This window comes from Eubalaena glacialis, chromosome 2, assembly GCF_028564815.1.
Source record: "Eubalaena glacialis isolate mEubGla1 chromosome 2, mEubGla1.1.hap2.+ XY, whole genome shotgun sequence".
Classification (NCBI taxonomy): domain Eukaryota; kingdom Metazoa; phylum Chordata; class Mammalia; order Artiodactyla; family Balaenidae; genus Eubalaena; species Eubalaena glacialis.
In genome coordinates, this window is record NC_083717.1 from 4,961,359 (window position 1) to 4,977,409 (window position 16,051).

A 16,051-nucleotide genomic window follows, 5' to 3' on the forward strand; every position below is an offset into this window, starting at 1 on the left:
GATCAAGGGGAACCAACTTAGAAGACTATAACTTTGCTTAAATTTAGCACCATTTGTATACATTTAAAAAATTGACATGCTACAGTTTTTAAAAATAGTTTTTTTCTCTAGCATCTATTCTTCATTTCTTCCTATAGTGCAAAAACTTATCCCTGCCCCCAAAAAAGATTACAAACAACGCACATGTGCGTAACAAAGAGGTTTGACTATGGGACATTTCCTTGTTAAAAAGATGTCTCAAAGGTAGAGAAAATCCTGAATTTGGTTAAGTAATTGAAGTAAACATAAGAGAGAGTCACGAGTACATTTTTACAAAGGCCCAAGATGGGTGTGATCGTTCCCAGGACAATGATTAAACTAAGTCTAACAAAGATAAAGGGTAGATCCTGGAGCACGATGCCCAGGGAATTCAGAAGCGGGTTCCGGGGAGTCAGTATCATTCGAAGAAGAGAAATGAAACTGAAGATGTAGACGGGGTAGACCCAGCCTGACTTGTACACCTTTGGGTGCCCGGCCACCCGCACCATTTCTATGGTGTCGGACCACAGCAGAAAGCTCCAGAGGAAGATCTCAGAGCGCACGTCCCACTGTGACATCGTTCTCAGGACTCCCTGCTCGAAGGTGGGCTCCTGGGGTCCCTCCAGCCCAGGAGTGAAGCCCCCTGTGGTGGCTCCTGGCAACCACGGCAGGCGGGTGCTCCCGGCTGGCTGCGAAGGTGTCAGGTTTTCTTCATTTTGCCACAATTCATGCGTAACAGTTTTTATTTGCTGCAAACTGGTCACGTGGATGTGCCTGTCTTCGTTACCTGCAATAAATTGATTTATTTACATTTTAACTTTAAATTTTTATTTAGAATTTAACTTTTCTTCTGATTTTATTTACATTTAAATTTTAAATTTTTTATTTAAATTTTAAATTTTAAATTTTTATTTAGAATTCAACTTTTCTTTCAATTTCATTAAAATGTAAAATTTTAATTGTTATTTAAATTAAATCTTAATTGTTATTTAAGTTTAAATTTAAATTTCATTAAAATGTAAAATTTTAATTGTTATTTAAATTAAAATTTAATTGTTATTTAAATTAAATTTTAAATTTTATTTAACTGTGAGTTTTAAAATTTTTATTTAAAGTGAGATATTTAAATTGTTTATGTAAATTTTATTTAAATTTTTATTTAAATTTAAAAATGAAATTTAAGTGTTCTCTTATTTGAGGTCTGTTTCACACATGGAATTTCAAGATAGCAATGAGTAGCACAGTGCAAAAAATACAGAGGCGGAGAAGGCTCTTTGTGTCTTTGTATTTCCCTGGGTATGGATCCTAAGTCATTTTTACCATTTCAGAATAACAGCCATTACTGGCTACTGAGTTAAGTAAGCACTTTCACACATTATCTCATTTAATCCTCAGAAAAAAAGTTGAGAGATAGGGATTACTATCCCATTCGATAAATATGAAATTGGAGTACAAGAGGTGAAATGATGCCCAAATTCAAATACACAGTTAGGAATGGGCAGAGCTGGAATTCACACCCAGACTTGTTTGACCCCAATTGACAATCCCTTAACTTTACGGCTGCTAGCACTTTCTAGAGGCAATACATCACATGCTAATTATAAAACAGACACATATCATAAAATCAAATGAATCAAAAGTTCAATGGTCCAATCTTATTTTATAAGACGCCCACAGAGATCACTACAACCTAGATCGCCAAGCTTAGAGTCTGGTGCTAAGAGGGTCTTTTTTGAGCATGAGAGAGTCTTAGTGAAGGGTAACATTCTGTATCCAAGATTCTTAAGCTGTTCTTTCCCCCAGAGTTTTTGAACTCGTCAGTGCGATGGGTTAGACTAAAGTATCTCATTTGTGACCGTGAAGCTGTGGCTGGTCAACATGTCAGTCATCTGAATGAGTAGGGTGTTTCCTCATGAACATCATAGAGTGAGTGTGTGGTGTGTGTGTGTGTGTGTGTGTGTGTGTGAGAGAGAGAGAGAGAGAGAGAGAAAGAGAAAGAGGGAGAGAGAGAGAGAGAGAACGTGTGTGTCTCTCCGTATACACATGGGTGTTGAGGTTGGGGTTATGAGGGAAGCTCAAATCTCAGAACTTACTAACTGTTGATGGTATGATTTTTCTACATGAAAGGACTAGCACATTATTTTCCAAATATCTGAACACTTAAGCACCGTTTTCGTTGCTAAGAATTTCTCAGGTCTTGACAAAGTTTACTCAGCAAATGTGCTGAGCTGCCACATTACTTGATAAGACAAAATTTAAAGGGAGTCATTAGATGGAATAGCTCTAAAGGTTAAAGACACAAAGTCAATAAAAGTTGTTGAGATGTATTGAGCTGAAGTGAAAACATTTTAAAACAAATAAGTTATTATGATTAATAACTAATAAAAGGCTTGATTACTATAAGTAGGAGTTGTTTAAAGGACAAACCTCAGTTTTCTTTCTATACAATTATTTTTAAATTTTAAGTGTGAATTGAGTACATTTATCAACTAAAAAAATAATTAAATTCTTGATGAGATATTATTTACTTCTGGTATGAATCATTCATAAATAAATGTTAGGAACCATGACCCTTAGAAACTTCCTTATCAAACTTAGATGTCACAGTGGCATGAGTAGGAATCATTTTTTTTTATTGGAATATAGTTGATTTATAATGTTTTGTCAGTTCAGGTGTACAGCAAAGTGATTCAGTCATATATATATATATATTCATTCCTTTTCAGATTCTTTTCCCACATAGGTTATTACAGAATATTGAGTAGAGTTCCCTGTGCTCAGTAGGTCCTTGTTAGTTATCTATTTTATATACAGTAGTGTGTATCTGTTAATCCCAATTTCATAATTTATCCCTTTCCCCTACGTTTCCCTTTTGGTAACCATAAGTTTGACTTTGAGATCTGTGAGTCTGTTTCTGTTTTGTAAATAAGTTCATTTGTGTCGTTTTTAAAATTAGATTCCACACATAAGTGATATCATACGACAATAGAATATTACTCAGCCATAAAAAATAAATTAAAAAAAAGAAAAAAATAATGCCATTTGCAGCAACATGGATGGACCTAGAGATTATCATACTTTATGAAGTAAGTCAGACAGAGAAAGGAATCACTCTGATAAATTACATTCAAGAGAGAAAAATATATGCTAATTACTATTATTTTAACAATCATAATATCATCTGTTTTTAAACTCAGATGCTCACTTGCATCAATTGTATCTCTTATTTTACCAAAAAAAAAAATCAATATAGAAAATACGTTTCTTAGAGTGTGTCATGTCTTAGAGCACTCTCCTTCACCTCTCGTAGTAGATCAAGGTGTTCAAATGAAAATCCAAATTCCTTTGTCGATATGACGAACAAAGCATATAATTTGGGCTCTTGAGGATGATTGCAAATTCAGCATTGTTTCAAAGCCAGGAAGTGCAATCTAAGAAGTGACACATTAACATTTTTTAAACAGTCATTGAGAGTCGCAATATCTGAGGATAAGAGCTGTTGGTACAAACAACGAATTCTTAGCTAGGGTTCATTTTTAATGAAATACAAAAGCCGTAATCCACGTGTATTTGGTAAAATAATCCTCATATTTCTCCACGGCTCATTAAGGACTAGTTTAGATTTGGGGACTAGTTTAGGGTTTCTGCTGTCCTCTTTCCAAGTAAGAAGCATTATAACTATGAGCTGGAAAGCTCTCCTGGCCTCCCAAAGGGCAGGGTAGAGCTGAGGATGTCAAGAATTCATTTGGTCATTAGAACAGACCAGCAAGTTTATCCTCCAGTCACATAAACCTTCATGTATTCAATACTATTCCCTTCGGCTCCATGATTAGTTTCCCTCCAAATTATTATTTTAAAAATTTCCACTTATAGCTGGAATTCTTTTTATTGCTGCTGTTAGTTGTCAGGGTTCTATTTGAGGAAAATTATATTTATTTGTGCAAAATCTGTAAAAGATATTAACACAAAGAGCGCAATCTACTCACTTCCTTAAAGGCTCACGTTGCCCTGTAAAAAGTAAAGGACTTCCCTGGTCCGCCTGCCAATGCAGGGGACACGGGTTCGAACCCTGGACCGGGAAGATCCCACATGCCACGGAGCAACTAAGCCTGTGCGCCACAACTACTGAGCCTACTCTCTAGAGTCCGAGAGCCACAAGTACTGAGCTGGCGTGCCACAACTACTGAAGCCCGTGCGCCTAGAAGCCCGTGCTCTGCAACAAGAGAAGCCACTGCAATGAGAAGCCCATGCACCGCAACGAAGAGTAGCCCCCGCTCGCCACAACTAGAGAAAGCCCGTGCACAGCAATGAAGACCCAACGCAGCCAAAAAATTAATTAATTAATTAATTAAAAAAGAAAGAAATACAACACATACAAAATAAAAAGTAAAAATAGCAGGCCTACTGCGTAGTTCCCCACGGCTGATGCCAGCTGCCAAAACGACTTTTTATCCTCACCATGCACGCCAAATAATTAAGGAAATGCAATTTTGATAACAGATAAATGTTTAAGTAGGTAACTCACACCTCTTTTGCTTTATTATTTCTTCATACTGATGTATTTCTATCTCTAACTTGTTACCCAAAAGTTTTAGATCACTTACAGGGAAAATGTAAGTACAACATAACAAATCAGTAGTGAGGAATTTTCTAGAGTGAGCATGTAATCCTCTTGCAAAAAGAAAAAGAAAGCAATAAAAGTTATTTAAATAAAAAGAGAGCAAAAAGAGAGAGGAGAAGCACAAAAAAGGGCACCTAAAAACAAGACAGGAATGACGCTGCTACTAAAAATGCACTTTTTAAATGAAATCAACATTTTAATTTCATTCATTCAAAAATTTCACCGTATAAAGGCAACTTGGAAAAGGGAAATCTCAGCTTAGGGGTAAAATGGCCTTTTTGAGGGGGAAGGGGGCTGGACTCAAGTGCCAACAGCAGGCGAGTGCTAGGTAGCGCCGTTAGTAGGTGGACAGGATTCAAAACTGCCTCTCCAAACAACAGCTTCAAAACCGCTCCTGACGGGGGCTTCCCTGGTGGTCCAGTGGTTAAGACTTCACCTTCCACTGCAGGGGGCACAGGTTCGATCCCTGGTTGGGGAGCTAAGATCCCCGCATGGCGAAGCCAAAACACTGCTCCTGATGTTGGTTAAGGGCTAGAACAAGTGGACACCCAAGCTGTCTGCTGTTAGCAGACACACTGTAGAGTGCTGTTCCAAGCTTACGCTGGGCATTGAGAATGATGCAGCGGATAATGTCTCCGCCTTCACCACTCCATCCCCTGGATCTGGGAAGTGACAGTTAAGCAGAGACTGAAGAATAAATAGGAATGAATTATGTGAGAATGAAGAAAGGAACTTTCCAGGTGGTAGGAAGAGTAGGTGTAAAGCTCCTTCAGCTAAAATGAGCTGAAAGGAGGAGAGCGTGGTGAGGGGCTGGGGGTGGGGCAAGAGAGGGAAGAAGAGGAGAGAAGCTAAGACTTACTAAGTGTCTTCTCCATATCAGGTGCTGTTCTAAGCCCTTTCTATGCATCCATTCACTTCATCCTTAGAAAAACTCTATGATGTGGCTAACAAAGGGGAAAGGTGTGGGGGGAGATAAATTAAGAATATGAGATTAACAGATACAAACTACTATATATAAAATAGATAAGCAGTAAGGATTTACCGTAGAGCACAGGGAACTATATTCAACATCTTGTAATAACCTATTACAGAAAAGAATCTGAAATATATACAATATATATAACTGAATCACTTTGCTATACACCTGAAACTAACACAATATTATAAATCAACTATACTTCAATATAATAATAATAATAAACCTCTATGATGTAGATACTATTATGTTCCCATTTTAAAGATGAGTAAACTAAGGCAGAGGGAGATTAAGGATTGTTTCCAGGGTCACACAGCGAGCAAGGAGAGGGATGGAGCACGAATCTCAGACCCTTAAGCACTAGACAACACTGTCCGTGGCAAAGCCAGATGATGTAGAGCTTATGGGCCAAGGTTTTGGACTTGATTCTAAGTTGATTCTAAGTTCACCAAAGATGAGGACAATGCAGGGCACGGGAGCTAGAGAGGACCTGGGGATTCATCAAAGAGGCTCTTGAGGCCGTCAAGGCAGCTGATGTGAAATGAGGTTGTTACTCAACTCACAGCAACCAGAAGATCAAATTAAAGACTCACTCAGAAAAAGTATGACTAGTCTTCATGCACAGTCCCCGAAATCAATTTTTCCCTGAGAGGAAAATGGTCTAGAGAAAGAAAAATGCTAATGATTTAAATATAACATGCTGAGAGAAAAAAAAAAATCTGGAATAGAAGACAAGTCACAGTCTTATGAAAAATTTTTAAAAAGCATATGAAGCACACAAAGCACTTTCAGTCATAGTACTTTTAGAGATTAAAAAAATAATGAGGACCTTCAAGATGGCAGAGGAGTAAACCGTGGAAATCACCTTCCTCCACAAAAATACATCTACATGTGGAACAATGCCTACAGAACACCTACTGAAGACTGGCAGAAGACCTCAGACTCCCCAAAAGGCAAGAAACTCCCCACGTACCTGGGTAGGGCAAAAGAAAAAAGAAAAAACAAGGACAAAAGAATAGGGATGGGACCTGCCCCTCTGGGAGGGAGCTGGGAAGGAGGAAAGGTTACCACACACTATAATAGAAACCCCTGCACTGGTGGAGACGGAGGGTGGGCGGGTGGGGGGGGAAGCTTCGGAGCCACGGAGGAGAGCGCAGCCACAGGGGTGCGGAGGGCAAAGCGGAGAGATTCCCGCACAGAGGCTCGGCGCCGAGCAGCACTCACCAGCCCGAGAGGCTTGTCTGCTCCCCCGCCGGGGCGGGCGGGGCTGGGAGCTGAGGCTCGGGCTTCGGTCAGATCGCAGGGAGAGGACTGGGGTTGGCTGCGTGAACACAGCCTGAAGGGGGCTAGTGCGCCACGGCTAGCCGGGAGGGAGTCCAGGGAAAAGTCTGGAGCTGCCGAACAGGCAAGAGGCCATTGTTTCCGGGTGCGCGAGGAGAGGGGATTCAGAGCGCTGCCTAAACGAGCTCCAGAGACGGGCGCGAGCCGCGGCAATCAGCGCGGACCCCAGAGACGGGCATGAGACACTAAGGCTGCTGCTGCCGCCACCAAGAAGCCTGCGTGCGAGCACAGGTCACTCTCCACACCGCCCTTCCCGGGAGCCGGTGCAGCCCGCCACGGCCAGGCTCCCGTAATCCGGGGACAACTTCCCCGGGAGAGCGCACGGCGCGCCTCAGGCTGCTGCAACGTCACGCCGGCTTCTGCCGCCGCGGGCTCGCCCCGCCTCCTCCGTACCGCTCCCTCCCCCCGGCCTGACTGAGCCAGAGCCCCCGAAGCAGCGGCTCCTTTAACCCCGTCGTGTGTGAGCGAAGAACAGACGCCCTCAGGCGACCTACACGCAGAGGCGGGTCCAAATCCAAAGCTGAACCCAGGGAGATGTGCGAACAAAGAAGAGAAAGGGAAATTCCTCCCAGCAGCCTCAGGAGCAGCGGATTAAATCTCCACAGTCAACCTGATGTACCTGCATCTGTGGAATACCTGAATAGACAACGAATCATCCCAAAATTGAGGAGGTGGACTTTGGGAGCAACTGTAGACTTGGGGTTTGCTGTATGCGACTGACTAGTTCCTGATTTATATGTTTACCTTAGTTTAGTTTTTAGCGCTTGTTATCATTGGTGGATTTGTTTATTGGTTTGGTTGCTCTCTTATTATTTTAATTGCTTTTTTATTTTTTATTTTAATAACTTTTCTTTTCTTTTATTTATTTATTTATTTTTTCTCCCTTTTCTTCTGAGCCATGTGGCTGACAGGGTCTTCGTGCTTCGGCGGGGTGTCAGGCCTAGGCCTTGGACGTGGGAGAGCCGAGTTCAGGATATTGGTCCACCAGAGACCTCCCAGCCGCACGTAATATCAATTGGTGAGAGCTCTCCCAGAGATCTCCATCTCAACGTTAAGATCCAGCTCCACTCAATGACCAGCAAGCTCCAGTGCTGGACACCCCATGCCAAGCAACTAGCAACACAGGAACACAACCCCACCCATTACCAGAGAGGATGCCTAGAATCATAATAAGGTCAGAGACACCCCAGAACACACCACCAAACTCGGACCTGCCCACCAGAAAAACAAGCTCCAGCCTCAACCACCAGAACAAAGGCACCAGTCCCCTCCACCAGGGAGCCTACACAACCCACTGAACCAACCTTACCCACTGGGGGCAGACACCAAAAACAACAGGAACTATGAACCTGCAGGCAGTGGAAAGGAGACCCCCAAACACAGTAAGTTAAGCAAAATGGGAAGACAGAGAAACATGCAGCAGATGAAGGAGCAAGGTAAAAACCCACCAGACCAAACAAATGAAGAGGAAATAGGCAGTCTACCTGAAAAAGAATTCAGAGTAATGATAGTAAAGATGATCCAAAATCTTGGAAATAGAATGGAGAAAATACAAGAAACATTTAACAAGGACCTAGAAGAACTAAAGAGCAAACAATGATGAACAACACAATAAATGAAATTAAAAATTCTCTAGAAGGAATCAATAGCAGAATAACTGAGGCAGAAGAACGGATAAGTGACCTGGAAGATAAAATAGTGGAAATAACTACCACAGAGCAGAATAAAGAAAACAGAATGAAAAGAATTGAGGACACTCTCAGAGACCTCTGGGACAACATTAAATGCACCAGCATTCAAATTATAGGGGTCCCAGAAGAAGAAGAGAAAAAGAAGGGGACTGAGAAAATATTTGAAGAGATTATAGTTGAAAACTTCTCTAATATGGGAGAGGAAATAGTCAATCAAGTCCAGGAAGTGCAGAGAGTCCCATACAGGATAAATCCAAGGAGAAGCATGCCAAGACACATATTAATCAAACTATCAAAAATTAAACACAAAGAAAAATATTAAAAGCAGCACAGGAAAAGCAACAAATAACATACAAGGGAATCCCCATAAGGTGAACAGCAGATCTTTCAGCAGAAGCTTTGCAAGCCAGAAGGGAGTGGCAGGACATACTTAAAGTGATGAAAGGGAAAAAGCTACAACCCAGATTACTCTACCAAGCAAGGAGCTCATTCAGATTCGACAGAGAAATTAAAACCTTTACAGACAAGCAAAAGAAGAGAATTCAGCACCACCAAACCAGCTTTAAAACAAATGCTAACAGAACTTCTCTAGGCAGGAAACACAAGAGAAGGAAAAGACCTACAATAACAAACCCAAAACTATTAAGAAAACGGTAATAGGAACATAACATATCGATAATTACCCTAAATGTAAATGCATTAAATACTCCAACCAAAAGACATAGAGTGGCTGAATGGATACAAAAAAAAGACCCATATATATGCTTTACAAGAGACACACTTCAGACCTAGGGACACATACAGACTGAAAGTGAGGGGATGGAAAAACATATTCCATGCAAATGGAAATCAAAAGAAGGCTGGAGTAGCAATTCTCCTATCAGACAAAATAGACTTTAAAATAAAGACTATTACAAGAGACAAAGAAGGACACTACATAATGATCAAGGGATCAATCCAAGAAGAAGATATTACAATTGTAAATATTTATGCACCCAACATAGGAGCACCTCAATACATAAGGCAAATGCTAACAGCCATAAAAGGGGAAATCGACAGTAACACAATCATAGTAGGGGACTTTAACACCCCACTTTCACCAATACACAGATCATCCAAAATGAAAATAAATAAGGAAACACAAGCTTTAAATGATACATTAAACAAGATGGACTTAATTGATATTTATGGGACATACCATCCAAAGAAGAAAAGAAATCATAAAGATCAGATCAGAAATAAATGTAAAAGAAATGAAGGAAATGATAGCAAAGATCAATAAAACTAAAACCTGGTTCTTTGAGAAGATAAACAAAATTGATAAACCATTGGCCAGACTCATCAAGAAAAAAAGGGAGAAGACTAAAATCAATAGAATTAGAAATGAAAAAGGAGAAGTAACCACTGACACTGCAGAAATACAAACGATCATGAGAGATTACTACAAGCAACTCTATGCCAATAAAATGGACAACCTGGAAGAAATGGACAAATTCTTAGAAAAGCACAACCTTCTAAGACTGAACCAGGAAGAAATAGAAAATATAAACAGACCAATCACAAGCACTGAAATTGAAACTGTGATTAAAAATCTTCCAACAAACAAAAGCCCAGGTCCAGATGGCTTCACAGGCGAATTCTATCAAACATTTAGAGAAGAGCTAATACCCATCCTTCTCAAACTCTTCCAAAATATAGCAGAGGGAGGAACATTCCCAAACTCATTCTACGAGGCCACCATCACCCTGATACCACAACCAGACAAAGATGTCACAAAGAAAGAAAACTACAGGCCAATATCACTGATGAACATAGATGCGAAAATCCTCAACACAATACTAGCAAACAGAATCCAGCAGCACATTAAAAGGATCATACACCATGATCGAGTGGGGTTTATCCCAGGAATGCAAGGATTCCTCAGTATACGCAAATTAATCAATATGATACACCATATTAACAAATTGAAGGATAAAAACCATATGATCATCTCAATAGACACAGAAAAAGCTTTCGACAAAATTCAACACCCATTTATGATAAAAGCCCTGCAGAAAGTAGGCACAGATGGAACTTACCTCAACATAATAAAGGTCATATATGACAAACCCACAGCCAACATTGTCCTCAATGGTGAAAAACTGAAACCATTTCCACTAAGATCAGGAACAAGACAAGGTTGCCCACTCTCACCACTATTATTCAACATAGTTTTGGAAGTGTTAGCCACAGCAATCAGAGAAGAAAAAGAAATAAAAGGAATCCAAACTGGAAGAAGTAAAGCTGTCACTGTTTGCAGATGACATGATACTATACATAGAGAATCCTAAAGATGCTACCAGAAAACTACTAGAGCTAATCAATGAATTTGGTAAAGTAGCGGGATACAAAATTAATGCACAGAAATCTCTTGCATTCCTATATACTAATGATGAAAAATCTGAAAGTGAAATTAAGAAAACACTCCCATTTACCATTGCAACAAAAAGAATAAAATATCTAGGAATAAACCTACCTAAGGAGACAAAAGACCTGTATGCAGAAAATTATAGGACACTGATGAAAAAAATTAAAGATGATACAAATAGATGGAGAGATATACCATGTTCTTGGATTGGAAGAATCAACATTTTGAAAATGACTCTACTACCCAAAGCAATCTACAGATTCAATGCAATCCCTATCAAACTACCACTGGCATTTTTCACAGAACTAGAACAAAAAATTTCACAATTTGTATGGAAACACAAAAGACCCCGAATAGCCAAAGCAATCTTGAGAACGAAAAATGGAGCTGGAGGAATCAGGCTCCCTGACTTCAGACTATATTACAAAGCTACAGTAATCAAGACAGTTTGGTACTGGCACAAAAACAGAAATATAGATCAATGGAACAGGACAGAAAGCCCAGAGATAAACCCACGCACATATGGTCACCTTATCTTTGATAAAGGAGGCAAGCATATGAAGTGGAGAAAAGACAGCCTCTTCAATAAGTGGTGCTGGGAAAATTGGACAGGTACATGTAAAAGTATGAAATTAGAACACTCCCTGTCACCATACACAAAAATAAACTCAAAATGGATTAAAGACCTAAGTGTAAGGCCAGACACTATCAAACTCTTAGAGGAAAACATAGGCAGAACACTCTATGACATAAATCACAGCAAGATCCTTTTTGACCCACCTCCTAGAGAAACGGAAATAAAAACAAAAATAAACAAATGGGACCTAATGAAACTTAAAAGCTTTTGCACAGCAAAGGAAACCATAAACAAGACCAAAAGACAACCCTCAGAATGGGAGAAAATATTTGCAAATGAAGCAACTGACAAAGGATTAATCTCCAAGATTTACAAGCAGCTCATGCAGCGCAATAACAAAAAAACAAACAACCCAATCCAAAAATGGGCAGAAGACCTAAACAGACATTTCTCCAAAGAAGATATACAGATTGCCAACAGACACATGAAAGAATGCTCAACATCATTAATCATTAGAGAAATGCAAATCAAAACTACAATGAGGTATCATCTCACATCGGCCAGAATGGCCAGCATCAAAAAATCTAGAAACAATAAATGCTGGAGAGGGTGTGGAGAAAAGGGAACACTCTTGCACTGTTGGTGGGAATGTAAATTGATACAGCCACTATGGAGAACAGTATGGAGGTTCCTTAAAAAACTAAAAATAGAACTACCATATGACCCAGCAATCCCACTACTGGGCATATACCCTGAGAAAACCATAATTCAGAAAGAGTCATGTAACAAAATGTTCATGGCAGCTCTATTTACAATAGCCAGGACATGGAAGCAACCTAAGTGTCCATCATCGGATGAATGGATAAAGATGTGGCACATATATACAATGGAATATTACTCAGCCATAAAAAGAAATGAAATGGAGGTATTTGTAGTGAGGTGGATGGAGTTAGAGTCTGTCATACAGAGTGAAGTAAGTCAGAAAGAGAAAAACAAATACAGTATTCTAACACATATATATGGAATCTAAGGAAAAAAAAAAAAAAGGTCATGAAGAACCTAGTGGCAAGACGGGAATAAAGACACAGACCTACTAGAGAATGGACTTGAGGATATGGGGAGGGGGAGGGGTGAGATGTGACAGGGTGAGAGAGTGGCATGGACATATATACACTACCAAATGTAAAATAGATAGTTAGTGGGAAGCAGCCGCATAGCACAGGGAGATCAGCTCGGTGCTTTGTGACCACCTAGAGGGGTGGGATAGGGAGGGTGGGAGGGAGGGAGATGCAAGAGGGAAGAGATATGGGAACATATGTATATGTATAACTGATTCACTTTGTTATAAAGCAGAAACTAACACACCATTGTAAAGCAATTATACTCCAATAAAGATGTTTAAAAAAAACAAAAAAAACCCCAAAAACTGACAAATGCTACTAATCAGGGCTTCCCCAGCTCCCCCACCAGGAGAGACAGTTGTTTAAACACTGAACAGCATACTATTCTCTGTGCTCAAAACTGTATGCAAGATTTCATCAAATAATAATAATTAATAATACTAATGAATTCAACCTATCATCAGTTCTGCAAGACCTCTTGGGCATACATTCTCAGCTGTGAGACAACTGTGACAACTTTCTTTAAAAAAGGCATTGTATTGTGATCCGGTAAATCCAAAAGCCCTCAGATTCAGTTCCAGTTCCCTGCTAGGCATTGCGTAAATCTGACAAGAAATAAATTCATTTCTGAATTTTAGGCAATGTGAAATTCTAAGAGAATTCTTTTGTCTGAGGACACGGCAGGAAGGCTTGGTAGTTTAAAGACCATCTTTCCCTCTATAGATTCATCTAATACTGGACAAGAATTGCTAAAAATTGACAATATTATCGATTCTTAAAAATTCCATTTGTTAAGGTTGAGAAAACTTTCTTCATTTTCTAATCTTCAGCTTTTCATTTGGGATATTCTGGTCCTCCTCTTTGATATGTGTTTATATCAGAGAATGTAATTAATTTATTTTTTTAATTTATCTTTTTACCCTTTTTTTAAACATCTTTATTGGAGTATAATTGCTTTACATTGTTGTGTTAGTTTCTGCTGTATAACAAAGTGAATCAGCTATACGTATACATCTATCCCCATATCCCCGCTCTCTTGTGTCTCCCTCCCACGCTCCCTATTCCACCCCTCTAGGTGGTCACAAAGCCCTGAGCTGATCTCCCTGTGCTATGTGGCTGCTTCCCACTAGCTATCTATTTTACATTTGGTAGTGTATACATGTCAATGCCACTCTCTCACTTCGTCCCAGCTTACCCTTCCCCCTCCCCGTGTCCTCAAGTCCATTCTCTACCTCTGCATCTTTATACCTGTCCTGCCCCTAGGTTCTTCAGAACCATTTTTTTTTTTTTTGTAGATTCCATATATATGTGTTAGCATACGGTATTTATTTTTGAGAGAATGTAATTTAATTTACAGTACATAAGTAGAAAATTTATTTTTCTACATTTATATTAATATAGTATGTATATTAGAATAATGATAATATGAATTATGCTAACAATGTAATAAGTATATAATATATAATTTGTATATATTAATATATACAATAAATAATTCTAGATTTCGAAGTGGTTTGAAATTCCTCTAGTAGTTAAGTGCTTGGATATAGACCAGAGCTAGAAACCCCAGCGTGAGCCCAATCAGGGTGACAAAAATGGACACATGTGGGAATGAGCCTGATTTGTTGCCTTCAGAGCCCTTACCTCAGCTTTAATTATAGGTATTTGTTAGTGTCGTTCAGAAACGTGGTACCACACCCACTAGACAGTGAGCTCCATGCAATGGGGGCTCTGCTTGTTTTCACCCACCATTTCACCCCCAGAGCCTAGTGGAGTGTCTGGTACGGAACAGATCCTCCATAAAGATTTGCTGCATAAAAGATGGGAGGAATTCCTGTTCCGGAGACTATGAGCATGATGGAGCCATGCGCATTCTGGAGAAAAAAAAAAAATCTGCACTAAGGCAAGTAAGCGAAAGCGTCAAAACCAGGCTGAATAATACCCGCCCTCCCCCCAGCCCCGGCCCCCATGCTCTCAATCCCCTCCCATCACAGGAAGACTTGGGAAACCTGCACAGACTATCCTCTGGCCTGGGTCCTAGATGGAACCCTTTAAGCGAGACCACGGACTGATTTGGTAAAGAAGCCCTGAACGGCATTTGGAGCTCCTGGCAGCGCAGCCTGGGGACCGTGCAGCTCAACTGTAAGGGAAGACCACTGGCTGTGGGCCCAGCTGAGTGCGCGCATGCGCGGCGCGGCACCTGCACAGCCCCTGGACTCGGGCCGGCATCCCCAGGGGTGGCTCAAGGGATTCAAAAGCGTCCCGGGCCCTGGCAGCAGTAGGAGGCACCAGGCAGGGGACGAAAGCGCCGATGCGTGGTTCCCAGAAGAAAGCGTTTGTGAGTTCACAGGAAGCATACTTTGGAACGGGTATCCCCAACACCCGGGCCACAGACGGGTACGGGTCCTCGGCCTGTTAGGAACCGGGCCACACAGCAGGAGGTGAGCGGCGGGCGAGCGAGGGAAGCTTCATCTGCCGCTCCCCACGGGGCCGTGGAAAAACCGTCTTCCACCAAACCGGTCCCTGGTGCCAAAAAGTTTGGGGACCGGTGCTTTACAACACCCATCCCACCTGAAATGGGGGGACTTGGGGGCCTAAAATCGCCTGTGAAAGCAGAGTCTGAGCACACTGGTGTCCCTATGCACTGGACCGTACCACTAATGTATACACGATGTAAACAAAAGGCTGTCTGGCTGTCAGCTCAACAACCTGTGTCACTCTCTTCAATCCTGTGCAAGGAAATCAAGATACTGAAAATCAGTGACCTATGCCTTTAATTTCTTGCTGGGGCCATAAAATTTTGTTGCTATTATAAAGTAATGCATGCTGAATTCTTTAGGTTCCCTTACTCTTAAGAGTCCTTGAAAATATTTACTTTTAAAATATCTTGCAATTCTCAAAAATCTCACTTTATATATTAAAATTGTTCATACATTTTATTTCCTCCCTAGGAAAAAATTAACAATGAAATGCCAAATTGTTACAATCATGGAAAGCTGTCCTAATTAAAGGGAGTCCTAACTCAGTTCTGGCAGCACCTGATGCCCCATGCCTTTTGACACAGGGACCCACTGCAGTCTAGTTTCTGGCCCGGTCTACACTGTCCTAATCCGGACAGCTGGTCCCTCTTTAGAAGGTATAAATCAGAAATTCTACCCTTCTCTCACTCCCAGGCTGGTAAATGGCTACTTGTTTCTTGAGAAGGGGAAAAAATCCTAGAGCTGACATACTTTCCTGAAACTTCCTTCTTCTAAATAGCAAAGGGACGGTTTAAAAGGAAATGCTCCCCCTTCTTGGCA

General features: G+C 40.6%; 1 protein-coding gene across 1 annotated transcript in view; it reads right to left on the reverse strand.

Annotated features, from left to right (window-relative positions):
- Positions 1 to 224: 224 nt before the first annotated feature.
- Positions 225 to 16,051, reverse strand: part of TMEM236 (transmembrane protein 236) — a 37,882-nt gene continuing 22,055 nt past the window's right edge. The window contains exon 4 of the mRNA XM_061181541.1: positions 225 to 805. Coding sequence (XP_061037524.1) covers positions 225 to 805 — 581 coding nt within the window. The remainder of the gene's footprint in view (positions 806 to 16,051) is intronic.